A 27,448-nucleotide genomic window follows, 5' to 3' on the forward strand; every position below is an offset into this window, starting at 1 on the left:
CACTGTAATGTAAATAAGCATACACATCACTATTCTTCTGCATGTAGAAAAGATAGAAATAGCATTCAAAGTCATATACTTTTTGTGTGCCTTTTTAAGTGGAGGGGTGGGTGAATAAATAACCATTATCGTGCAAATTGATTTAATTTGGAAATCAGATTTCAGGGATTTTGAATGCAGAGTATTAACTTTATTTGAATCATCTTTCTTTTTATTTTCAGGGTGATCCTGGATCAACAGGACCCCCTGGGCTTCCAGGAACAGTTATTGTGACATTAAGCGGACCAGATAATATGAAGGTAGTAAAATAATCATTTATAAACTAACTTGTGTGTTTTACCTTGGGCCACATTTGCTGCGGGTCATATGTACAGTTGCTTTGCTCTGGCTCACAAGACAGAAGTTTCTCAGTATTTATGCTTTTGATATTTTATGTTTGTTCTATTTTCTCCTTAAGAGCCCAGCCCCCTCCTAAGCACACCTTCATATGTCACATAGAATGATGCAGGGCAGCTTAGACGTATGGCCTCTTTCCATCCACATCCTTATATTCCATGCACCCCCACACATTAAAAATGAAATTCCACTCAACTTTCTGGCACACACATGTGCCAAACCAATAGAACATTGAGAGGTTGTGCATTGAATGAGACTGTCTTGGCAATTGAAAGGACAGTCTGTGACTGAGTCACTGGTCTGGGACTCAGGAGATTTAGGTTCAGTTCCCAGTTTTGCCACAGACTTCCTGCGTGACCTTGGGCAAGTCACTTGAACTCAGTTCAGAGTTAGGTGCCTAACTTGCTTAGGCACTTTTGAAAATCCCACTAGGTGCCTACATAGTTTTGAAAATCTGTCCTTTAATGCCTCATTTCCATATCTGGAAAATGGGGATAATAATAATTTATTTCTCCCTCCCTTTGTCTTCTCTATTTAGATAGCAAGCTCTTATTATATGTTCATACAGCTGTCATAGATGAGGCAATGATACCAATATGCACATGTGCAGAGTGCCAGTGGGATGTTAGTGATCATTTGTAAAAAAAAACCTGTTGTGGAAACAAAAACCAGTGGTTATGTGCAAAGTAGAACGCTTTCAACTTGTCCAAACCAAATGGATTTTCAGTAGACTGCAAAAGGCTGTGTTGACATATAGCCCATGTCCCTGACAAATTTCAAGTTTTTATCCCAAATCTCTGAGGCCCAGATCCTCCAAGGTATTTATTTAGGCACTGATATTCCGTTGAAATCAATGGGAGCTAGGCTCAGATCTTCAAAGGTATCTAGGTGCCTGAGTCACTAGAGCTGTTCCAAAAAGGCTCACAAAAATATTTTTATACGGGTAAAAGTATATTTTCCCCCTTTTTCACTTGAAAACGATTAAACTGTTTTTGTTCAAACTTTTCAAAAATGTTTTACTCAGGTTAAGAACAAACCTGGAAAATTTCAGTCCAAGAGGCAAACATCTGAGAAAATGATTGGTCCCTTCATTTGCAAATGGCAAATCACCTCAGTCACGGATAGTGATAAAAAATTGCCAACTTTTCTACCTGCTTAATCAAGCTACTAACATTATCTCTGCCTTACCCAGATGAAGCTTTTAATTTACTTAATTATTAAAACTTGTTTGTAATTTGGGTTTCCCTATGTATAAAACACCTAGAGTTTGGTTTTTTTTGGAGGCACTGAAAAATCTGAAAGACTAAATAAATATTTTATTTTGTTGTGACAGGGCTTGAAAGGAGATAAAGGAGAGAGAGGATCAAGGGGTCTCCCAGGACCAGTTGGGTCATTGGTAAGTGATCAAAGTAAATCTCTCAAAATCCAGGACCTTCATACAGCATCACAGTCACATGGAAAACGTTGCTATTTGGAGTCCATATTTATACTACTTCGTCTAGACATCAATTTAAGATCTATTAACAGTGGCTGTAATCAGACTTTATTGTACAAGGTAATAAAATAATACAAAATGGATTAAGATGCAAAAATGTGAATCTGAAAATGTGTGGATTTGTTACAGGGTTTTCCTGGAGATTTTCAAAGTGAAAAAGGTGACCCAGGAGAGCCTGGCCTGCAGGTACGTGTGAAAAATTAAATCTTTTAATGTGCCATTCCTGTCTGAAAATATTTCTGAGTTATTGTGGAGTTTCAGCTTTGTCTTTCAATGACTTCCAGAGCAAATTTACTAGGCTTATAGGTGAAAAGAGATTTTTGTCCAGTGAACTCAACCTGGAATCTGAAAGTCAAGTGAGTGTTCTTTCTGGCACATGCTTCCTGAGCTGTACTTAAAGCTCAGTTGAGGGTGCACTTCTGCATATCATAGGGCAAAGGTTCTCTGATTGGAACTTGGTCAACAGTTCTGTTATGATGCATAAGCCAGAAAGGAATCCTGCTCGCTCTCCAATAGATGCAATGACTGTGCAGTGCTAGCAGGAGTAAAGATATATTTTAAGTAGACCTATTTTTGTCAATTAAGGCAGAAGACATGAGTCTGAATACACTCCACTCCAATAGGTCTGTGGAGCAAGGAGCCATCTTTAGCTACTTTTCTTACCATATCGGTATTTCATAGTTTCAAAGGACTGATTCCAGTGTTTGAAATATTGCATATAAATAATAAGACTGATAGCAATGAAGGTATAAGAGGTTAATTTTATCTCTGCACATTTTGAAAAGAGTTTAATAGACAGGTGTGAGTGCTAGTTTTTATAATCTTTGTAGGAAACATATAGATTTGGAAAGAAACAGGAAATGTATTCAAAGAATCAGTTTTCAGCCTTTGAGCCTGCTAATTTTGTACCACTTACTTATGGTGTGATCCAGCAGCCCTTCCTCACATCAAAGGCTACAATAGTTTTATTCATATGAGTAACAACTGCAAGACTGGGCTATTTTTATAAAAAGGTCAATTATGAAAAATCTCTTTTCTGTTTGACTTCTTAATGCAAAATAGTAAATATTTATGTTGCCCAACATGGCACAGCTTCTCATGATTCCTCCTCAGCCTCCACTGCTTCTTCTCAAGTGCATTTGTGATGGCTACCCTCTTAGTTCAAGCCTCACTGTGTTGGCCATCTCTTGTTAAGTCATGTCATTCTTTCAGTATTCCCCTCTTCTCTCTAGTGCAAGTGCTCATGCCTTGGCCATCTTTTGCCATGTAATCTTTTCCCCTCTTCAGTATATCCAAAAGCTGCTGCTAAACTGAACTTCTTCCCCTACTGCTCTGACTGACTCACTTTCCACCCACCTCGTATTTTTTCACTGACTCACATCTTTCTTGCATCAAATTTGAGTTCCTCATGCTCCTTCAAAGTGCTAAATAATCTCTCGTTTGCCTTCATCTCATGCCTTCATCTCATTGCCTTCCTGTTTCCTCCTATTCTCCTTCTGCACACACACTCTCCTTCCTAGGCCTCTCTTTTTAATTTTTTTTTTATTTATACTGCAGTAGAAACTAGAGACCAACCAAGCCAGGGCTTTGTTGTGCCAAACTCTGTACATGCACACAAAAAATTACAGTCTCTGCCCCAAATAATTTAGTCGTGGTCTTCTTCCACTCTTACTTTTACACTTTATTTCCTGCTTGCGCTACGTTCGGAACAGTCTCCCAATTCTTTTTCACCAAATGGCTGCTCTCGTTTTTCTCCTTTTCAAATCATTCCTTAAACCCATTTCCTGCATGAGTCTTTTCTACCTTATTTCCTGAGAAGTCTCCTTTATCAGAGCTGTTATCTTGTTTACTGTCTTGTCTTTTGTTTGCCTCACTTCAAAGAGCATCCTGCAGGTCAGTGGGACTCTGCTGGTGAAAGAGGCTGCATTTACCACCGCTTTGTAAGACTATTAGCTCTTTAGTCAGAGGAATGTCTCTGTGTACATTGGCAGAGCAATAAGTGATTAGCAACAATAATGTATATTTTAAAATAATTTAAATCTCTGTCCTAGAGCTGTAAGGGTAGAAAGCACAGACATGAGTGCAGAATTTGGCCATTTGTTCTCTAGAATGCAGCATCACTCGTTACCTTTTTGTGATTGTGCATGTGGGGTTTGTTTGTTTTTTTGGTAGGGTAAACCTGGAAAAGATGGTACCCCCGGTCCACATGGCTTTCTGGTAATGAAGACACCTTTTAATTGTTCTATTATATTAATAAGAGCTGTGTAAGTGTGACAGAACTGCATCTCTGTGTTACAGCTCTTCTCTACTTCGATTTGCACTTGAAATGTACATCTGAATACATTTTGAAACTGTATTCCTATACACCAAGCTTTGGGCCAGAGATCCAAGCACAGAGGGGATGCTTTGCATGCAGTCTTCCATGCAGACAAGGGGACCGGCTGCCTCTGTAGCCTTCTTTCCCCTCCAGACCCTTCACAGACCTGGGAAGTCTCTAGGAAGGAGTGGCTGGGCTGGGGATATTCACATTGTCCCCCATCCAGCTCTGTTAAAATGAGTCAGAAAAGAAAATACAGCTGATAACGCATTATTTTTTCTGCTTCAAAACTTTTGGGAGTCGTGGGGGCAACCGCAATCAGAGATGTCCAAGTAGCAAAGCTTCAAATGGGCTATAGTGCACTGAGGGGAGGCCCTGAGGTGGCTAGAGCCAGTATGGGATAGAGGGCCTCCATGCACATGTACTTGTCCTCCTGAAGATGTCCCTTGATCCAGGGCCGCCCAGAGGATTCCGGGGGCCCGGGGTCTTCGGCGGCGGGGGGGCCCTTCCGTTCCGGGACCCGCCGCCGAATTACCGCCGAAGCGGGACCCGCTGCGGAAGTGCGGCGGGGGGGGGGTCCCCGCCGCGGGTCTTCGGGGCACTTCGGTGGCGGCGGGTCCCGGAACGGAAGGGCCCCTCACCGCCGAAGACCGGGCTGCGCTTCGGCGGCGGGTCCCGCTTCCCCCAGGCCCGGCCCCAGCCTCTTACCCCTGGCTCCCTCCTCACCCGGAGTCTCAGCGCCTCGCCGGAACAGCGGCAGCGTGTGGCCGGCGGGGCCTGAACTCCGTCCCGCTCAGAGCCGCGTGGTGAGGGGGCGGGGCTGGGAGCTCCACGCCAAGCGGAGGGAGCTGAGCTCCCAGCCCCGCCCCCTCACCACGGGGCTCTGAGTAGGGCGGGGCTCAGGGGCTCCGCCGGAGACATCAAGCGCTGAGGCTCCAGGAGAGGGGCGGAGGGGGGAGCCTCCGCTGTTCTCTTGGGGGCCCCTGCGGGGCCCGGGGCAAATTGCCCCCTTTGCCCCCCCCTCTGGGCAGCCCTGCCTTGATCTGCCAGATTTGAAGGGTGGGCTTATAGGCATGTAAACCCCACCCTCAATAGGATGCTGTGGGGAGATCTCCGTACAGGAATTCTCACAGGGATTTCCTTCCCCTGAGACACTCTCACTCTTTTTTCCATCAGTAGGAATGATCTAAGCTTTTAATGTTGATTTTATGTATGAAACAGGTAGAAGACTAACCCCTAATAATAATTCTGTGTTCTCATCTACAGGGAGAGAAGGGTGAACACGGCTACCCAGGATCACCTGGAATAGCAGGCACTAAGGTAATTACATAATATCCTTGTTGTTTTGGGGTTGGGTTTTCTTGTTTGTTTATTGGATTTTGGCTCATATATCACTAGACATACAGTGTTCCTCATAAGTGAAATCATTTAATAAACACCATAAACAGCAATCCACTCAGCTCTACTTAATATGAAGTTCATCTAAGAGATCTGTCTGATTAACATAGTCTGTGAAGGCTTCTGAGTATGTTGTTTTTAATGTATCTAACTGATGGCCCATTTCTGTTTTCTCATGCAGGGGAGGAAAGGAGACATTGGCCCACTAGGATTTCCTGGTCCCGTAAGTGCAAATTGTGTTTAGATTAACCTGGTAATGTCATTTTTTTTTAAATGTTCACATAAAAGTAATGCCATTTTGACTGAAGGCTGCCATAGTGAAATCCCCATGGTGCCATGGCTAAAGCACTGCTGTGTCAAAATATGGAGTCAGTGGGGCTCTCCCTCCATGTGCAGAGCTCATTGCAAGAATGGGCCCTAAGAAGCACCCACCTCATTCATTTCAACTGGAGAGTTAATTGTCATGAAACAGTCATGAAAGTTCACAATAGTTAAATTTCCGAAGTGAAACCATAATCATGTCTAGAACAATTGCTTCTAGTTTTTAAATACCAAAAGACTTTGTAAACTAGAAGCAAAATCATCTCATTGATGCATGCATGCGGTTTCAGACTTTTCTTGAAGCCCATGTACATGTCTGAGGGCAACCTTTGACCCCAGTTGCTTACACGCAGTCCTTTTTTAAAACACGAACCTGTTTGTAGCATCTGGCTTAGCAAGAGCTTTGTACAAAATAAATAAATTAGTAAATGAAAACTATTTGTGAGCTTCAGGCTCAGTCTTTGACATTTCTTTAATTTCAGGGCTAACATTCATGTTATGTTGTTTGATTTATATATGCCACACTATACTGCATGTGGTTAGGCAATGGTGATTATCTGGCCACTGTCGAATGAAATACATACAATGGTTTGAAAGGTGGCTGATGGTCAACTTGGTTTATTCACCTGGAAAATAATCCACAGAGGAGCAATAACTTATTGTTCTCTCTAAGTTCCACTTTTGCTCATGCACATGTTTCATGCAAACTTGGTAGCACTGTAATATTATTTTATGGGAACATCCATCCTTTATGAACATATAATACACTGGCTTAATGTTTGTGAATGTCTCCACCTTGCAGCATGCCTTAGTGACTATACTCACAGGTTAGAAATTTCTTCTTCAGTGCAAGTAGTGCTGAAAGTCCCAGGACTGTCTGCATGTATGTGGCCATAGATCATTACACATAATATAGATCTTAACTTCAAATACGGTGGCTTGTGAACAATTATTCTGGAATTAGCAATGAGCAAATACAAGGTCTCGTGATGTCATAAGGTCAAAAGAATGGGCTAGGTCCCAATATTTCTCCCAACAGAACAGCCAGTCTAGGAATAATCAGTATTGGTTTAGCTGCTGTTTAGCGTCATGCAGCCTCTCCAGACCCTGTGTCTTGCAAGTAAACTGAAGGATCCTGACATACAGGAACCTCCCTCAGCCTACATGACCTGGGGTTTGAGAGTTAATGGAAAAAATCAGGTGTATCTAAAAGCAAATTACTCACGTCAAGCACTCGTTATGGAAGACTGCCTTTCTCTTCATTGTTACTATTCTTTCTCTCTCTCTCTCTCTCTCTCTCTCGCTGTCCCTTTTAAGACAAAGTATTATGATGAGGTGGCTGGTGAAAAAGGAGATGGAGGATATCCAGGACCCCCAGGACTGAAAGGTCAACCTGGCATACCTGGTGAGAGTGCTCTGAAAACTATAAACATAACAGAAAAAGAAATCTATGGCAAGGGCTTGATCATGCACAGCACAGGGAGGAAGAGCTGTCACATGGAACCTGAGCCTGCACTCATGAGAGTGCCACTATGCAGCCATCAAATTACTGCCATCAAGTAGAAGTGAGACCGAAGAGGCTCATAGCTAAGTGCCTGACTTGTATTCTGAGCATCACCATGAAGGCCATATTCAGACTATGGGAGAAGGGACACAAGGACCCTGACACTTACTTCTGTTCTTTTCACCCTTACTTGTGTGCCCCTGCTCACACTCTCACTGGACCACATCATCATCAACATCAACACATCTTTGCCACACACCAGGCAAGGAATTGAAAGATGAAGGCCATAATCAGTCCCTAGGAAAGAGCATTTATTTCACACTAATTTTTCCCCTTTCATCCTGATTTTAATGCATGCCATTCGGAAATGATAAAGGCATCAACATGGGTTTTAACTGTTTGGTTTTTTTAATTTGGTAATGCTATAAAATGAAAACATACTGCCAAAAATCAAAACCAAACCCTGATCAGTTTGTCATTCAGGACACATCACAGTGTAGTGAAGGGTTTGTGTGTTAAACTTTGACACAGTAGATGCAATTTGTTTGCCTCGTATCCATCCTCACCAACCCTGACTTTATTCTTTAGAGCCCCAATCCTGTAAACCTTTATATACACAAGTGGTCTCATAGAGTTCAATGGGGGCTACTCACCTGTATATAGTTACTCATGTTACGGAAGCCAGTGGGAATTGAGGGCACCCAATACCTTGCGGGGGTGCTCAACACTCAGCCTATTGTAATGGTCTGATCCCACAACTGTTGTGCACATAAAGCTCTCATTGGATGTCAGTGGCAGTTCTTTGTGTAACAATTGCAGGACTGGATAAGTGACAAATCCCTATTAGGCAAAATCAGATTAAAACTCAAAGTTCAAATATGTGTAACATTTTGGTTTTTAAGTCAAAATTGCTGTTCAGCCTTATTATACAATCCGGCATGTAGTTAAAAACACCAACGCAGGTATTTGAATAGTGAAAATCCAATATATACAGTGGTTTAATTCAGATTTTTAATATATTGCTTTTGCAGGGCCAAGAGGTCCCCTAGGTGTGACAGGAAGACCAGGTATGTGTCATGAACCTACAGCACACTAAAAAGCCTAATGCAGTATTCATTTTGCTTACTTAGTATTACTTACTTAGTATTATGAAGGCAGTGATCATTTCTCATGTTTGAAATTGGACGTCTCTAGGGGTATGTCTACACTGATGTGCATACCTGAGTACAGTAACTCCTCGCAATGATGATTGTGAAGGTTGGTTGAGCTGGTGAAGTCAGAGGGTGGAAGAGGGTGGGATATTTCCCAGGGAATGCCCTACTGCTAAATGATGAACTAGCATTTGGCTGAGCCCTCAAGAGTTAACACGTTGTTAATGTAGCCTCACACTCTACAAGGTAGCACAAATGGAGGGAGGGGAGACAGCATGTCAGACAGAGACACACACCCTGTGTAAGAGAGAGAGAGAGAGAGAGATGCACATTTCCCCTTTAAGTACACTGACCCCACTCTAAGTACATTGCCTTTTTAAGTAGATCAGCAAATTGAGACAGCAGCTGCTGCCAGTAAGCTCCCTCCGTCCTGAGCTCTGTTGTGTCCCCCAGTGCTCTATGGAGATGGGGTAAGTGAGGGGCAGGAGCAGAGGGGAGGGGGACCCCCTGACATTAGCCCCCCGCCATGCACAGCAAGCAGGAAGCTCCCGGGAGCAGCTCCAAGGCAGAGGGCAGGAGCAGCACATGGCAGTGCGGGGAGGGACAGCTGCACTGCTAGCAATTGATAGCCTGCTGAGCGCTGCGGCACAGGGAACTTAGGGGAGCAGGGAGCTGATAGGGGAGCTGCTGGTCAACCCTGGTTCCAAGCCCCCACCAGCTAGCTGCAATAGGGTGCTCTTTCTGCAAGCAGTGGACAAAGCAAGCAGCTGACAAACAACATTATAAGGAAGCACTGCGCAACTTTAAATGAGCATGTTCTCTAATTGATCAGCAACATAACAACGAAGCAGCGTTAACTGGGATGACTTTAAGTGGGGAGTTATTGTACTAGATCATGTGCACGCAGGTGTAATCCAGGCAAATCCACCCTGAGAGTGCACCTTTGTTGTGCTGGTCACACGTAGAAAACCACATCCACACTGCTGCTCTAGGTACCCAAGTTTAGTGCTACCATTTCAGGGGTCGTATTCCAGTATTCTTTGCATCAGATGGAGCCACTCCAGGAACTGATCTGTGGTGTGTTCTTGGTACCATGTTCCTTTCCTTCCTAAACCCCTGTGCAGAAGACGTTTTTCCCCGCCTTCTTACATTTACCAGTGGCACTTCCAGGTCATGTCACCTCTCACTTCTGTCTGGTCAAAGTCATGGATCCATTGGAGGACTGCTCCTGCTCCTTCTGTGGGTGAAACATTTATACAGTGGAATAGGTGCTCAGCGACATGCTGGATTGCATTTCAGGAGAATTTTCTGAGATGTCAGAAACAGCAGGACTTGGGAGATGAGAGCAATTAATTCATGGCAGACTGGAAAAGACATGAACAATGCTGCTATTGCCATGAAATCCCTTTGGTTTACCAACGCTTCTGGTGCAGGAGAAGTAGCACAGTGTGGCATGATCACATCATCTTGCAGACTTGGGGAAACCAGCAGTGGCTCCAGAACTTCTGAATGAGGAAACAGACCTTCATGGGGCCATGTGAGGAACTAGCACCAATCCTCCAGTGCCTGACCACTTGATGAGGAAAGTTTTAGCGCGGTGGTTCTCAAACTATGGATCGGGATCCCAAAGTGGGTCGCGACCCATTTTAATTGGGTCACCAGGACTGGCATTAGACTTGCTGGGGCGTGGGCCTGAAGCCCGAGCCCCACCACCTGGGGCCAAAAAGTCCTGGGTTGGGGGCTCAGGTTACAGATCACCTGCCTGGGGCTTAAGCCCTTGGGCTTCTGCTTTGGCCCCCCACTCTGAGCGGTGGGGTTTGGGCTTTGGCGTTTGTCCCCCACGCACGGTGTTGGGGCTTTGGCAGGCTCAGGCTTCAGTTCCCCCTCCTGGGGTTATGTAGTAATTTTTATTGTCAGAAGGGGGCCGCGATGCAATGAAGTTTGAGAACCCCAGCTTAAGTATCAGAGGGGTAGCCGTGTTAGTCTGGTTCTGTAGAAGCAGCAAAGAATCCTGTGGCACCTTATAGACTAACAGACGTTTTGCAGCATGAGCTTTCGTGGGTGAATACCCACTTCTTCGGATGCAAGTCCGATGCAACCCCAGCTTAGTGGTACGGACAACTAGAGGTACATAGCAAACTGCTTTGGTGTTGGCAAGTCATCTGTTGGGGTTGTGAGAATGGAGGTTTGTGAAGCAATTAATGGTGTGGTTTACTCACTGGTGGTGGACATAAGAAATGTTTCTGAAATAATAGCTGGCTTTCAGAGGATGGGGGACTGAAACTACGCTGGGGCACCCAAATTCCGCTAGGTCCATCAGTGGCACTCAGATGCCCATAGTTTGCCCGACAAAGGGGGCTAGTGATTATGTGAACCACAAAGGTTCACGATGCTAGGGGGCCAAGGATATTTGACTGGTACTTGAAGGGGGAAGCAGATACTTTATTCCCAACAAACAATATTGTTATGAAACGTGTATCTGTGCCAATAGTTATTATGGGGAACTCCACATACCCACTCCTGCCACGGCTCATGAATAAGGCTGCAAGGCTGTCATGGAGGTCACAGAAGTTGCAGATTCCGTGAATTTCCGGGACCTACGTGACTTCTGGAGCAGCAGTGTGGCTGATCCCAGGGCTGCCTGAGCAGCTGGGGCAGCCCCAGGACCAGCTGCATGGGCCGCTGCTCAGGCAGTCCCAGGCAGCTGGCCCTGGGGGCTGCCGAAGCAACAGTGGTCCCAGGCATGGCCCCCTGGGCCACCCCACAGAGCAGCCACAGGACCCCGAGCAGTCCCCCTCCCCCAGCAGCAACAGCAGCACCCTGGAGCCCGCCAGAGCAGCAGCAGCACCTCAGAGCCCCTCAGAGCCCCTAAGATTTAGTCATGGGTATTTTTAGTAAAAGTCATGAACAGGTCACAGGCTGTGAATTTTTGTTTATTGCTTGTGACCTCTCCATGACTTTTACTAAAAATACCCATGATTAAATACTTCATGATTAAAAGGTAGCCTTACTCATGAAACTGTATACTGATGTCAGGGCTCTGGGAAAAGAGAATTCAATTTCGAGCTCAGTAGCTGCAGGATGGTAGTGGAATGTGCCATTGGTAGACTCAAGGCTAGATGGCACAGCCTTCCAACACGTCTGGATGCCAGTGTGCTCAATGCCATTTATATAATCGTGGCCTGCTGCACACTGCACAATATTGGTGAGGCAAAAGGCAAGTATTTCCATCTGGAGTAGGCTCAGGACATTGATTGTAATGCAAGCCCAGTGCAGGCAACCAGCTCCAGAGTGGTGCTGGGTCCAGACTGGCAAGGAAAATAAGAGTTGATAGATTCTGGCAGTGCTGGGAGAAAGAGGATGATGTCTGACTTGTGCTGCTACTGGGGAGCACTTTGATAGCCTTTCGTAAATCTGATTTAACCTTAAATGAAGGTACATGCCAAAATTGGTATCGGCCACAAGTGGCTTTTTATTATTTTAGTTTGATCTGATTTGCATTTGCTGGGATTGTCACTGTTTGTGCTTGTCACAGTTCATGCTGGTATGTAATCCATTTTAACAGTTTTCCTGGAATGTGTTTACCGTTTGGGATGGGGACAGTTGAAGTAATTGCATGATTGTTCAGTTTGTAACCATGTAAGTGCTTGCCCCAATTCACCCACTACTGAACCCCTCTAAACAGATTTCCTGAAATGTGTTCGTAATATGGGGTGGATTTGGTGCTGGGGATTTGGTGCAGTTATGGTCATTGAGGATTGTTTGGATTTTGCTTGTGGCTTGCCTGAAGTGTAATAAAGAAATTACAAAATTTCTCATTTTTTCCCTTTGATTGATAATATAGTAAATATTTGTAAAATTTTTACCCTTGTTCAAGTCCCAGACCTTCCTGTACTGCTGTTTTAAGTGCTTCATTCTTTTTCGGCACTGAGCAGCAGAATGGTCAATGCCATACTTCACCAGCCTTCTAGAAACATGAGTGTTTATGGGGCTGTCCTTGCTGCACCAGGTAAAACTGTGCTGCCACCTGTACTCCTGCCAGATATTTATTAAAATTCTAGTGTCCTAGAAAGATATGGGTACAGGGAATTGTGGGCATGGGAGTGGAGAACTAGTGAGATTTGAGACCTAGTTACCACGCCTTCGCCACATCAACCGGCAAAGTTGAGTGGTTACAGCTGACCCGAACACAAACTCACACCTTCAGACAAGATAATTAGCTCGGAATCTACCCATCCTGAGATGCAGGTTTCAGGTGTTTTGAGGGTGGACAAGGTGGGGTAGGGAGGGGAGGGCATATTCTCGCTCCTGGATACATGTAAAGTCAGCAGTGTACATATACCCTAAATGGCCAAAACTCAACACACATTTGATTGATAGAAACAAAAGTTCTAACGTGGTCCACCTTGCCGTGTTACAGAACACACTTTTAAAAAACTCTTAAGGTCATCTAGGATCCTTGAAATTAAATAACAGCTTTATCTTTTGTTAGGTGTATCGAGACCTGGCGTAAATGGCCCACAAGGATATCCAGGACTGAAAGGAATTAAGGGAGAGAGAGGACAGCCTGGCATGAATGCTGTGGGGTCTCCAGGACTTCATGGGTTTCCAGGCAGACCTGGCTCTGTAGGATCACCAGGTCCTCCAGGACAGCCAGGTACAGCATAGATCTTATGTGACTGTGTATATAATGGACACAGTATGGTCTCAATTACTCTGGCACAAATCCAGAGTAATTTCAACATCTGTGGAATTGGCTGGTATCACACAGGCCTGGTCTACACTACACGTTTAAACCGAATTTAGCAGCGTTAAACCGATTTAACCCTGCACCCGTCCACACAAAGAGGCCCTTTATATCGATATAAAGGGCTCTTTAAACCGATTTCTGTACTCCTCCCCGACGAGAGGAGTAGCGTTGAAATCGGTATTGCCATGTCGGATTAGGGTTAGTGTGGCTGCAAATCGACGGTATTGGCCTCCGGGTGGTATCCCACAGTGCACCATTGTGACTGCTCTGGAAAGCAATCTGAACTCGGATGCACTGGCCAGGTAGACGGGAAAAGCCCCGCGAACCTTTGAATTTCATTTCCTGTTTGCCCAGCGTAAAGCTCTGATCAGCACGAGTGGCGATGCAGTCCCAAATCCAAAAAGAGCTCCAGCATGGACCGTACGGGAGATACTGGATCTGATTGCTGTATGGGGAGACAAATCTGTTCTATCAGAGCTCCATTACAGAAGACGAAATGACAAAGCATTTGAAAAAATCTCCAGGCTATGATAGACAGAGGCCACAGCACAGTGCTGTGTGACAAGCGTAACGGAAAGCCAAAGAATCAAATGGATGCTCATGGAGGGAGGGAGGGGGTACTGAGGACTCCAGCTATCCCACAGTCCCCGCAGTCTCCGAAAAGCATTTGCATTCTTGGATGAGCTCCCAATCCAGGGAAAAAGGGTGCGAAATGATTGTCTGCCGTTGCTTTCACAGAGGAAGGATTGAGTGACGACATTTACCCGGAATCACCCGCGACACTGTTTTTGCATTGGGATCTCAACCCAGAATTCCAATGGGCGGGGGAGACTGCGGGAACTATGGGATAGCTACGGGATAGCTACCCACAGTGCAATGCTCCGGAAATCGACGTTAGCCTCGGTACATGGACGCACACCGCCGAATTAATGTGCTTAGTGTGGCCGCGTGCACTCGACTTTATAGAATCTGTTTTACAAAACCGGTTTATGTAAAATTGGAATAATCCCGTAGTGTAGACATACCCTGAGATCAGAAAGGTGGGCCAGTGTCTTAACACTTCATGAGAAGTGACTTCTTGAGAATACTCTGAATAGCCTGGTTGAATGGGATTTCCAAAGAGCAAACATTGTGTACATTATTAACAGAAACAGTGCGTGTAACAAGGTGCTGGGATCCATCATTATTCTGAGATTCTATATGAAAAATGTAAGGACTTTCCAGCATTACAGAGGAGTTGGACTTTCTGTACAAGAGTGACACATCTGCTGCACAGTGAGTAAGAAAGAAGTCATGAAGAACACTCTGGCGATGTTAAAGGAAAGCCTATTTATGTGGTTAACATTTCCAAAATTTCTGTAAATCTGGAACAGTAAATTCAACAGGGCCTAATTCAAACCCCATTGAAATCAATGGCAAAGCTCTTACTGACTACAGTGGGCTTTGAGGCAGTAATTCTGTGTGAGAATACGCCCCTTGCAATGCTGGTAAGTGAGAAATGGGGTGATCAGCTAAGTGCAGGTTATAAAATTTGAGGAAGATGCAAACTCAGTGGGATTCAAATGGGTGTGCAACAGAACCAATTTTTTATTCAAAGTAGCAATTCATGGTAAAGCCAAATAAAGCCTACTTTGTATTATAAACAGTAGGGCTTTGCAATTGGTTTTAGCCCAAGTGTTACTGGTGGTAATACATTGTGCTATTTCTAAAGGCTTTTCTGTTTTGAGGTAGCTGAGAATGCCGAAAGCAGCGCTGATGAAGAGACATGAGCAACATAAATTTGGGGTTCAAAGTTTCCCCTTTCATACCTGGAGCTTTAATTTATTTACTTCTCATTCAAAATAAAAGTACAAAATCTTTGTCTGGAGTCACAGAACTGTGTTCTTTAAAGGTCATCACCCCATTAGCACAAACATATCCACCAGACCAAATGAGATTTTTCTGCTGCTTTACCAGATTTTTCCTCTTGTACTTCCATGTACAAGGGCTTGTCGTTCTTTCTCCAAGATTTCAGATGTATTTAGCATATGATTGTTCTTCCTTTGAGCCTGAATATCCTCTACAACCCATCATGGTGGTGTTTATCGTTGTTTCTCTTTGCAAAAACTAAAACTCTTTGAACAGTCTGCTAAATTAATTTTGTCATACTCATCCTATCATCAGGTAAAGTAACGTTTGAAATGCACCCACCAGGAGTTCCAGGAAACCCTGGATGTGTGGGACCTCCAGGACCTCCAGGAGATAGTGGAGTGAAAGGTCAGCAATTGTGTGTGTGTGTGTGAAAATATGTTCCTAGAATTAATTTACTATTGATTCAGATGGAGCAACGAGATGCAGAAATTTCATTTAACCTTTCTATCGAACAACAAACTGTTCCATGTTTAAGAAAGCTGCTGTAATTTACAGAAAACAACTGAGCTGAAAAGTCAGATTCAGTCAAGATTCAGTACAGAACTGAATGTGATCATTCTACTGTTTGTCAGACTAAATAATTGGATCCGATTCTGCTGTACCTCATTTTCATGTGAGTGTAACTCCACTGAGTGCAGCAGGGTTTCTACAATACACCCACACGTATGAGATCAGGATTGGGCTGTGTTGTGATTGACATGAACTGATCATTTCTTTTCAGCTAAAAAACGAGATCTGTAGAGGGATTAAAAATTATTATGCTGATTCTGGCTACTCCTTGGGAATTACCAATTAGAAATTAATTAATGAATTAATTTGTGTTAGCAGGACTTCTCCATGTCTTCCTTTTGCAAACAGCAAGAGGGCCAAGTTCCCCCTTGCTCTGCCAAGATACTGGAGCCAGATAACTGCTCCAGTGAGACAAAGGGCAGTTCCTCTCAGGACAGTCTGGGGAAGGGAGAGTCACACACTCCCACAATCCTCACCTCTTCCTGCCATCAGGGGCGGCTCTAGAAAGTAGGCTGCCCCAAGCAGCGCGGTGCGCTGCGCCGCCCTTTCCTGGTCCCGCGGCGGGTCCCCTCTCCCCGCGGCTCCGGTTGAGCTCCCGCAGGCATGCCTGCGGCAGGTCCACTGGAGCCCGGGACAAGCGGACCTGCTGTTTAGCTCAACCGGAGCCGCGGGAAGAGGGGACCCGCCGCAGTCATGCCTGCGGCAGGTCCGCTCGTCCCGGGCTCCGGTGGACCTCCCGCAGGCATGCCTGCGGCAGGTCCACCGGAGCCAAATGCCGCCCCCCCGGGAAAGGGCCGCCCCACGCGCCTGCTTGGCGCGCTGGGGTCTAGAGCCGGCCCTGCCTGCCATGTGAGAGAGGAGGCTGGAAATGAGGTCCCCATGCCTGGGCCACTCTGTGTCCCCCTGCAGATTGCACCACAGGGACTACTGCAGCTCTGTATTTTCCAACATGCTCATGATGACAACTTCTAGGGTCAGCCAACCTATTGTGGAACCACCATGCATAGGAGTTAAAGGCCTGGGCATGCTTTCCTCCTGCTTTATAGGATATGGCTTATTGTTTAAAATGACAGTGTGTTTCTCAGCAGAATACTAAATAGTGAACAAAAACCAGGCTATTGAAACTGGGTGATCTTGTCTTTTAATTGATAGTGCTGTAGTCTCTGGTGCCAAGAGATAAACCAGACTGTATTTAAAAGGATCTGTAAATCCTTGATTATTGATGATTAATGACTAAAATGAAGCTGTATTCCCAGTGTTTTCACACCTCTTTAACCCAGGAGATATGTTAGGTAGTTGAGCGGGCCTGATGCAAGCTATTCATTGAACACGGAAGTAATTTGCCACTATAACAGTTAATGAAGGTATAATTTTGTTCCAGGTGAAGAAGCAAGTCCTTGTAATCAATGCAGTTATATACCAGGAGGATCTGGACTTCCTGGTGCTCCTGGGCAAGATGGTCAAGAAGGAGTTACTGGTAAAATATCTTCGCTTTACTAAATTGTTATTGGGAAATGCCAATGTTTCTTCATGCACCATCTTTAGCTGCACAAATCCAACAGCATTTTCTCAGTTACAATGAGATGCTTCTTTTAATCAATACTCAAAACTGCCTGACACTGGAGGTTTGGGGCCAGGGACTGTATATCCAGGATGGAGGGCTTTGATTTTGTGGCCCCTGGTCCACTTTCTATGGGAAGAGCAGGCTGTACAGTTCTTAGATTGGTTCCCCTCCTATGGAGATGGAGGCTATCTCCTTGGGGACAGGTTGGCTAAGGTAGTCAGGAGGGGTTACACTGAGAGCAAAAGGAGAAGGTAAAAAAAGAGGAAGGATATGAGCACTCGGCACAAAACTGAGATGTTGACAACAAAATCAAGAAACCAGAGAACATGAAAACAAGACTTCTTCAATTGCCTATACTGTACACAAATGCTAGGAGCCTGGTAACAAGAGGAATTGGAATTGTTCATTTATGAGCATAAATTTGATTTAGGTGGTATCACTGAAACCTGGTGGGATGATTCCCACATCAATGGTTATAACCTATTTAGGAAGGATTGTGTGGGGAAAAAGGGAGAGGGAGTGGCACTCTGTCATTACCTGTGTCCAAGTCACTGTTAACACAGAAGAAAATGAACTTTTCATGCTTATAGATCAATGGCCTAACACAGGGGTTCTCAACCTTTTTCTTTCTGAGCCTACCACCCCCTGCTTTAAAAACTCCATGGCCCCTCTGTGTCACAACAACTGGTTTTCTGCATATAAAAGCCAGGGCCAGTGTTAGGGGATAGGGCCCCATGCCACAGGGGCCTCAGGCTTTGGCTTCAGCCCCAGATGGCAGGACTCAGGGACCTGGGCTTCAGCCCCTTGCAGTGGTGCTTTGACTTTCTGCCCTGGCCCCAGCGAATCTAACGCTGGCCCTGCTGGGACCATCTGAAACCTGCTTGCAACTCGCCCCCGGGTTAGAACCACTATCCTAAGAGATAAAGCACAAGATGGGTTATTGGTGTCTGCTACAGACCAACAAATCACGCGAGGGAACAAGATGACTGCCTCCTTACACACCCATCTATAATGTTTATGGGGGGAAACTGTGTGATCATGGGGGACTTCCATTTAAGTGACATATGCTGGAGGTCTTATGCTGCTAGTACTAAAACATCCTTTGAATTTCTAAACATTATGGATGACAATTTCCTAATAAAGTGTTGCAGCCAGCACATTTTTTTTAATAATTGGAGATAGATAGACCAATCGCCTAGAACTGGACGGGACCTTGAAAGGTTATTGAGTCCAGCCCCCTGCCTTCACTAGCAGGACCAATTTTTGCCCCAGATCCCTAAGTGGCCTCCTCAAGGATTGAACTCATAACCCTAGATTTAGCAGGCCAATGCTCAAACCACTGAGCTATCCCTCCCCCCATGGAGAATTCTTTCTTAGACCTTGTCTTAATAGATAAAGTGGAACTGATCACACAACTAAAAGTTAATGGTAGCTTATGTATTACTCCTGGGGGAAATCTGTGTTGAAATCATACCTTCCGCAGATTTCTTGGCTCCCCTGTTTAAAAAAAAAAAATGGGACCTGAGCTCCTGCCAGGGAGCGGTGTCAGGATGGGCTTGTGAAGAGCCAGCCCAACTCCCTGGCAGCATAGTGAGCAGGGTGGAGGCTAGCCCCTGGCTTCTCCTCTTCTGCTCCGCTGCCTCCCTTGCAGTCACAGTTCCCCCAGCGCCTGGGCAGCGTGACTTCAGCTCTGGCCAGGCGGCACAGCTATAGCGCCACCAGACCTGGTGCTTCAGGGAGTGGGGAGCAGGGAGAGTTCCGGGGGGTGGGGGTGGGGAGGAGAGCGGGTTGCAGCAGGGAAGTTAAGGAGCCTGAGCCCTGCTTCTGGGGACAGGGGCAGAGCAAGCCATAGCCCCCCTCTACCCCCAACAATCTTGGCCCCTGTCCCCAGCAGCCAAGCCCAGACAGGGAGCGAGCCCTGCCTGACTGCCAGGGAGAGCAGCCAAATGAGCAGGGGAAATGCACAAGGAAAGGACGGAGCTGCCCTTTCCCTCACCCCACAGGTAACGTGGGGTGGGGAGAGCAAGGAGGATTGGATAGGGAGTGGGGAGGCCCCAGGGGGCCTGTCAAGGGGTGGGGAGCAGGGGAGATTGGATAGAGGTGGGGGTCCCGGGGGTGGTCAGAGGGTGGGGAGCAGGGGAGATTGGATAGAGGTGGGGGTCCTGGGGGTGGTCAGAGGGTGGGGAGCAGGGGGGGATTGGATAGAGGTGGGAGTCCCGGGGGGCAGTCAGGGGTGGGGTTGGATGGGGGTGGGAGTTCCAGGGGCTGGATAGGGGGCAGGGGCCACGCCACGCCTTACTGTTTGGGGAGGCATAGCCTCCCCCAGCCTTCCCTACCTGGCCCGCCATACAATTTCTGTACCCGAGGTGGCCCTAGAGCCAAAAAGTTTGCCTGCCCCACTTTACTAGATGCCCAAAAAGCCACAATTGAGGAAGAAGGCTCTGCTGGTTAAAAAACAAACCTGATTTAAAGGTAAATTTAAGGCAGCTGTAAATAAATTTACCAAGGGTCATGATGGATTCTCTATGGCTGACCATTTTTAAATCAAGATTGGATGTTTTTCTAAGAGACCTGCTCTGGGAATTACTTTGGGGAAGTTTTGTGGACTGTACTATACAGGAGGTCAGACTAGATGATCACAGTGATTCCTTCTGGTTTTAGATGCTATGAATGTGCTACAGATTGGAGCTGAATATGGAGCCTTTCGGTCTTAGAATAAGCTGCTGATTTAGGGGGGCAAACTTCAGTCCTTTTAATCTCACAGAGGGTGAACTCGATGCCCACCACCATCACGCACACAATTTCTCCAGTGGAACGATTAGAAGGAAACTAATTCTGGCAGGGAAAACATTTACCTAGGAAACCTTTAGTAGGGAGCCTGTACTGTAATTTTTCTAGGAAATTAATAATGGGGAGGAAGAAATTCCAAAACAACAAGTATACCGGAGGGATTTCTTTATACACCCACCAGCCAGCAATTTACCAATGTGTCTTCCAAGGCAGTTTGTTGATGTGCGTTGTATCCGAAAGGCAGCAATTCTCTGTATTGTATGTTAGTACCAGAGCCTGTCAAATCAGTTTTTTTCATTCCTTTAATCTTTCACCTGTCACAGGTAGACAAGGAATAAGTGGTCCCAAAGGATCTCGAGGTTCTCCAGGGGCACAAGGGCCTTCGGGTCCTCAAGTAAGATTTAAGTTAAATGGATCTTTCAGTTGCAATATTGAATTTTCGTGGGCTGAGAATCGTGGTGTCTAGCTGTATTGCCATATGCAGGATATACTGTTACTATTTTAGCTTCATGGTTCCAGGAAGGTGGTACTTTCAGAATCTAGAATTAGGGCTAATTTCAGTTTTAATTAAAAAATGGGGAAGGGTGTGGAAAAAATGTGCTTTAGCTTTTTTCCTGGTAAAGATATCCTCAAAAATATGAACCAGTGTAAACCAACCAGTAGGGTGAAAAGTGTAACATACATTTTTCCTGATTATCACAAGGAAATACACATCACCATGAATACTACAATGCCTGGGCTGGCCATTGAGCTTCAGGAAATACATGCTCACTGGTCCTTTGATTTTTAGAAGTTCTCCAGATCAGTGCATGTTTATAGGGGCAGTGCTGCCCATTGTCACTCATGGTACTATGTCTGTTATATGGTCCTCTCCCAGATGACCACCTATAGGCCATCTTCTGAAACCCATTACCAGAGGCTATAATGACTTATCTAGGTAATGTCAGAGGCAGCATGACCTATTGAATTTTAAAGGGAACTAAGAGCAAGAGCCTCCTGTGTTCAAATTTAGGCTTGATCCTGACTTCCTCTATCATCTTAGTCAAATCTCTCTATCTTAGTGTCCTCAGCTATAAAATAAAGATGGTAATGACAATGATACCTATCTCACAGTCAAAGGTGGTTGTGGAGACTAATTAGTTAATGTGTTTAAAGTGTTGTGTGTATGTTAAAATTCACTACATGCACTCCAAACCTCAAATTTATTCAGATAATTGTCCTTTATAAACCTGTTCTTAATGCTGGTGATTATCCCTAGACCCCAGTGCAAGCCATGGGGTTCCATTTCCCCTACAAAGCACTGGAAATGTTTGACTGGCTCACCCCAAAATGCTACGGGCAGCTCTGATTCTTAGGAATTCTGGGATGCTTTGTTCCCTCAAGCAGGCACAGTGGCTCCTCAAGCCCCAGGAAGTGCGGGAGAAGCTAACTTTATGCTGCCCTTTCAGAGGGTGTAAAACCCTAGCTCCATTGGCTGGGGCAAGAGACAAAGATTCCTTCAAAGCATCTTCAAGGGATCTGCCTTGTGTCTGCTTCAACTTGCACCAGCAATAGTGGCTCCCTATTAATTAATTAATATTATTTTATTATTATACATATTACAGTAGTGCCCAGGAGCCCCAGTCATAGACCAGGACTCCCTTTGCTGGACTCAGTATAACTAGGGCCCTACCAAATTCACAGCCATGAAATATGTGTCACGGACCATGAAATCTGGTCTCCTCCAATGACATCTGGTCTTTTGTGTACTTTTACCCTATATCATACAGATTTCACAGGGGAGACCACCATTTCTCAAATTGGGGGCCCTGACCCAAAAGGGAGTTGCAGGGGGTCACAAGGTTATTTTAGTGGGGTAAGGGTATTGCCATGCTTACTTCTGTGCTGCCTTCAGAGCTGGGTGGCTGAGAGCAGCAGCTGTTGGCCGTGCACCCAGCTCTGAAGGCAGCACCCCGCCTGCAGCAGTACAGAAGTAAGACTGGCAATACCATACCGTGCCATCCTTACTTCTGTGCTGCTGCTGGCAGCAACTCTGTCTTCATAGCTGGGCTCCCAAACAGCAGCCACCGCTTTCCAGCTGCCAAACTCTGAAGGCAGCACAGAAGTAAGGGTAACAGTATCACCACCCCCTTACAATAACCTTCCAAACCCCCCCCCACACACAGCTCCGTTTTGGGTCAGGACCCCAACAATTACAACACCATGAAATTTCAGATTTAAATTGCTGAAATCATGAAACTGACGATTTTTAAAATCCTATTACCATGAAATCGACCAAAATGGACCATGAATTTGGTAGGGCCCTAAGTATAACACAGAACAAATTGATCATCTCTGTCCCAAATTGCTTACAATCATCAGTTCACCAGCCCAGGATCACCAGAGTACAGTGTCCTCCAGTCCCCAAATGTCCCCTACATTGGGGGACCCATAGTGGGTGACATAGAGCCATCTGTGTCCGCATTAGCATGCAACAGGAAATTCCCATCTTAGCCCTGGTCTACCCGGGCGGGGGGGGATCGATCTAAGTTAAGCAACTTCAGTTATGTGAATATCGTAGCTGAAGTCGACGTACTTAGATCGACTTACTGTGGTGTCTTCTCCGCGGTGAATCAACTGCTGCCACTCCCCCGTCGACTCTGCCTGCGCCTCTCGCAGCGCTGGAGTACAGGAGTCAATGGGGAGGGATTGGGGGTCGATTTATCGCGTCTAGGTGCAATAAATCGATCTCCGCTGGATCGATAGCTGCCCGCCGATCCAGTGGGTAGTGTAGACATACCCTTAGTAGTTTAAGCCGTCTTTCTGTGATCTCTTTCCACCACCAAAGCAGTGCAAAGGGGAAGGAGCAGGGCCAAGGATATGACCCCCTAACTTAAATTATCAGCCTCAGGGACAACAAGCAAATGAAAATAATAATTCTTATTTGACTAGTGAAATTAGTGAAGACAAAATTCAGTTAAAATCCCGGGACCCTCTAAAGAATTGCCTAAGAAAGAAAGAAACGTTGTCATTTAATGTTGATATAAAAAAACTACTTGACATAAATCTAACATGGAAATTCTTAACGGCTGTGTCCTAGGGACTTCCAGGTTTTCCAGGAGATCAAGGACTGAAAGGGCCAAATGGTGAACCAGGATATGTGTATCCAGAAGGGCAGAAAGGAAACAGAGGAGATCCAGGGATCAGAGGAAATCCAGGGCGGAAAGGTTCAGATGGATTGCACAAAAAACATGGTTCAAAAGGCTCAAAAGGTTCTAAAGGCGAACGGGTTGGTATACATTATTTTCAATTATTTTAGAATTAATAGAAAGCTAAGTAAATACCGTATTGTTCCGAGTATAGGCCGCTCCTGATTATAAGCCGCACCCTTAAAGTTTGGTGCTATTTTAAAAAAATTAAATTTTTAACTTTTTTTAACTTAAAGAAAATATACACATTAGTAGAACAGTAAAACAGTATTTTATTTAATGAATAGGAAGACATGTACCAGTATTTTTAACACTTTTAACACTTTTGGTAGTCCTGCTTTTGACGGCATATGTTATATACTCAGAAATATTGAAAACTATTTTGTAGTTATACTGTAAATAAAGAAGGGAAAAGGAATGGACAACAAGGAGACTGATGGGAACAGTTCTCACCCTCTCTCCTGCACAACAATCAACAACATTAGCAAATGTTCTTAGGGTTAGGGATCATGGCCCCCCCCCGAACTCCTGCCCCATCCAACCCCCCGCGTTCCTTGACACCTCCCCCCACCCCAGGGACCCCTGCCCCATCCAACCACCCCTTCTCTCTGTCCCCTGACAGCCCCTGGAACCATTGCCCCTGACTGCCTCCCACTGCCCCATCCATCCCCTGATCCTTTCTAACTGCCCCACCAGGACCTTTGCCCCTATTCAATCCCCCTGTTCCCTGCCCTCTGACCCCCCCAACCCCTATCCACCCCCCACCCCGAACTCCCCTGCCCTCTCTCCAACACCCCCTCCCTGCACCCTTACTGCGCTGCCTGGATGTGGCTGGCGGCACTACAGTCCGGCCGCGGCTGGAGCCAGGAGCCCCGGGATGCTGGGCTGGGGCAGGAGTCACGCGGCCGGAGCACGGAGCTGGAGGATGTGGCGGGAGCCGGACGGCCAGAGCCAGGTAGCTGGCCAGCCAGAGTAGGGCGGCCGGGAAGGGATGCGGGGCCAGGGCCGGGCGGCGGGGGACGCGGGGACGGGGATGGGCGATGCAGCGCCGGGCGGCGGGGGACGCGGCGCCGGGCGGTGGGGGCAGGGGCCAGCGCCGGGCGACGCGAGGCCAGGCAGGGCCGGCCAGAGAATTCCGGGGGCCCGGGGTCTTCGGCGGGGGGGGGCCCTTCCATTCTGGGACCTGCCGCCGAAGTGTCCCGAAGACCCGCCGCGGGGCGCCCCCGCTGCCGAATTACCGCCGAAGTGGGACCTGCCGCTGAAGTGCAGCCCGGTCTTCGGCGGTAATTTGGCGGCGAGAGGCCCCGCCGCGGGTCTTCGGGGCACTTCGGCGGCGGGTCCTGGAACGGAAGGGCCCCCCGCCGCCGAATTACCGCCGAAGACCGGGCTGTACTTCGGCAGCGGGTCCCGCTTGGGCAGTAACTCGTCAGTGGGGTGTCCTTCCGCCCCGGAGCGGAAGGACCCCCTGCCGCAGGCGAAGACCAGGAGCAGAAGAAGCTCCTGCGCCCGGCCCCGCAAGAGTTTTCCGGGCCCCCCGGAGCGAGTGAAGGACACCGCTCCGGGGGCCCCGAAAAACTCTCGTGGGGGCCCCTGCTGGGCCTGGGGGCAAATTGCCCCCTTTGCCCCCCCCTCTGGGCGGCCCTGAGGCTGGGGCCGGCGGAGGCGGGTACACGGGGCTGGAGCCGGGTGGCGGGGGAGGCGGGGACGCGGCCGGGGTGGAGCCGGGCGGCAGAGGAGGCGGGGACGTGGCCGGCGGAGGCAGGTACGCGGGCCTGGGGCCGGAGCCGGGCGGCGGGGACGTGGCCGGGGCTGGAGCCGGGCGGCGTGAGGCCAGGGCCGGCGGAGGCGGGTACGCGGGGCCGGGCGGCGGGGGAGGCGGGGACACAGCTGGGGCAGCCCAGAGCCCTCTGAGTCCCGGCCACGGCTGGGATTTAAAGGGCTCTGGGCTCCCCGCCGCGGCGGGCAGCCCAGAGCCCTCTGATTCCCCGCCGCGGCTGGGATTGAAAGCGCTCTGGGCTCCCCGCCGCGGCGGGCAGCCCAGAGCGCTCTGATTCCCGGCCGCGGCTGGGATTTGAAGTATTTTTATTGTTTTTTTTTCAAGTTCCTGATTATAGGCCGCACCCCTAATTTAAAGACTTAAATTAGGGGAAAAAAGTGCGGCCTATACTCGGGACAATACGGTAATTATATATTTCACAGCCCTATTCATTAGAATTAAAACACTGTAACATCTGTAAAGATAGCTAAGTAAACTTAAACATGCTCTAACCCAGTGGTTCTCAACAAGGGGTCCAGGGCCTCCTAGGGGGCAGCGAGCAGGTTTCAGGGGGTCTGCCAAGCAGGGCCAGCATTAGACTCACTTGGGCCCAAGGCAGAAAGCCGAAGTCCCACCACATGGGGCTGATGAGTGGGGCCCTGAGCCCCACTACCCAGGGCTGAAGCCAAAGCCTGAGCAGTGTAGCTTTGCAGGGTCCCCTGGCAATTGCCCTTCTTACTATCCCCCAATGCCAGCCCTGGCTTTTATATGCAGAAAACCAGTTATTGTGGCCCAGGTAGGCCATGGTGATTTTATAGCATGTTGGGTGGGCCTCAGAAAGAAAAAGGTTGAGAACCCCTGCTCTAACCCAACCACGGGGTATAGTCTTGATGCAGGAGTTACTGGGTAATATTCTATGGTGTGTGTTTTGCAGGAGTTTAGATGAGATAATCAAACAGTCCCCTCTGGTCTTAAAATGTATACATTACAAAAGACATCCAGGCATTGACGCTGATTGCTCTGTAGCTACAAGGGTAGGAGAAGCAAACTTTTTCAGCACTTTTTGTTCTGCAAAAAATGTTGCTATTTCAACTTTTCATCCCAATGTGGACAAAAATATTAAATTACCAGAATTTCCCATAGGACAGAAATTTTTATTTTTGTCTAATGTTTTATATAATGTTTGTCTAGCGTTTTCTGTGTGGCTTAAAATGGTGGCAAAGTGGTAAAGCTTTGATTACACTTACTCATTTGCAATTTGCATGGAATTGTGTGGGCAGCTTCCATTATACATGGGCAAATTTAGTCAAATCAAAGCATTGATCAAATCATTTTTATGGTCTGTGTTACAAATACATAAATTGGAGCATGAAAGGTCCTATTCATTAATTTTCACTGCTGGAATGTCTCTAAGAATTTGGATTGGAAGAAGTAGGTTCCCTGGGAGGATCAGAAGGCAGTATCCCAGAATGGGCAAATACCTCCTGTATTCTTACAGTTCTACTGCGTTTTCTTTTAGGATCTCACAAAGGCACAGGATTAGATAAGGATACAATAAACAGACAATGTTGTGTCTCACACTATGTAAGTCAAGAGTACTTTGCTTAAGATGATGGAGTTACTCTTTCGTTAAATAGTATGAGATCATAATAAGTCCAATGTATCAAAATTTGTTGCAGCTGGAACTAACAGGGAAAAATAAGCAATGCACATTATGCAAATGTGTCTAATTATTAATAGGGACTGGATGCTTCGAAAGGGGACAGAGGGTTATCAGGATTGCCTGGTAACCCAGGTCTTCCTGGAGAAATGGGGCTCACTGGACCACCAGGATATGGACCACAAGGAATGACAGGTCCCAAAGGTGCTAAGGGAATATCTGGATTGCCTGGATTGCCTGGAGCAGTTGGTTTGTAACTTAATATCTTATCACTAGCTTCGCTTTTTAAAGTGTTTGACTTTCATTTAAACACACTGATGAACTGACCTGTATGGTGGCAAGTGATCTGATTTGGAAGGATGCAAAGTAGTTTACAATAGAAAGATAGTCAAAGTTTCTGAGATAAGTTAATAGACACTAAACTCCCAGGACCCTAGCAGTAAAAAGATTTAATAGTCATTGATGCTAGTTGATGTCCAGAAGACACTTTGACTCTGTGTCAGGCATAGGTTTCCCCTCACAGAAATGAAATTATTTGATAGTATCAATTTGATTGTTGATCCTGGGGATAAGATACATTTGGGAATCCTTGTAATGTACAGACTGGCACATCATGAGTCCTACCCAGTCTAAATGAATCTCTTTTGGTCTTGCATTGGCTTTTTCAACGTTTATTGTCCTGGTGGACTTCAACATCCATGCTGATGATAACTCTTATTCGTTGGCTTGAAATCTCC

The 27,448-nt window shown here is 46.5% G+C and overlaps 1 protein-coding gene across 3 annotated transcripts in view; it reads left to right on the forward strand.

Annotated features, from left to right (window-relative positions):
• The window catches only part of COL4A3 (collagen type IV alpha 3 chain), a 120,228-nt gene that overhangs the window by 52,529 nt on the left and 40,251 nt on the right, over positions 1-27,448 (forward strand). For all 3 annotated transcript variants that reach the window (XM_045031181.1, XM_045031180.1, XM_045031182.1), the window contains 14 exons: positions 222-299; positions 1,730-1,792; positions 2,021-2,077; positions 4,064-4,108; positions 5,475-5,528; positions 5,788-5,829; positions 7,245-7,332; positions 8,463-8,498; positions 13,075-13,239; positions 15,496-15,588; positions 17,135-17,230; positions 20,431-20,501; positions 23,187-23,375; positions 26,792-26,960. In XM_045031181.1, the coding sequence (XP_044887116.1) occupies positions 222-299; positions 1,730-1,792; positions 2,021-2,077; positions 4,064-4,108; positions 5,475-5,528; positions 5,788-5,829; positions 7,245-7,332; positions 8,463-8,498; positions 13,075-13,239; positions 15,496-15,588; positions 17,135-17,230; positions 20,431-20,501; positions 23,187-23,375; positions 26,792-26,960 (1,246 nt within the window). The remainder of the gene's footprint in view (positions 1-221; positions 300-1,729; positions 1,793-2,020; positions 2,078-4,063; positions 4,109-5,474; positions 5,529-5,787; positions 5,830-7,244; positions 7,333-8,462; positions 8,499-13,074; positions 13,240-15,495; positions 15,589-17,134; positions 17,231-20,430; positions 20,502-23,186; positions 23,376-26,791; positions 26,961-27,448) is intronic.

This window comes from Mauremys mutica, chromosome 9 (assembly GCF_020497125.1).
Source record: "Mauremys mutica isolate MM-2020 ecotype Southern chromosome 9, ASM2049712v1, whole genome shotgun sequence".
Taxonomy (NCBI): Eukaryota; Metazoa; Chordata; order Testudines; family Geoemydidae; genus Mauremys; species Mauremys mutica.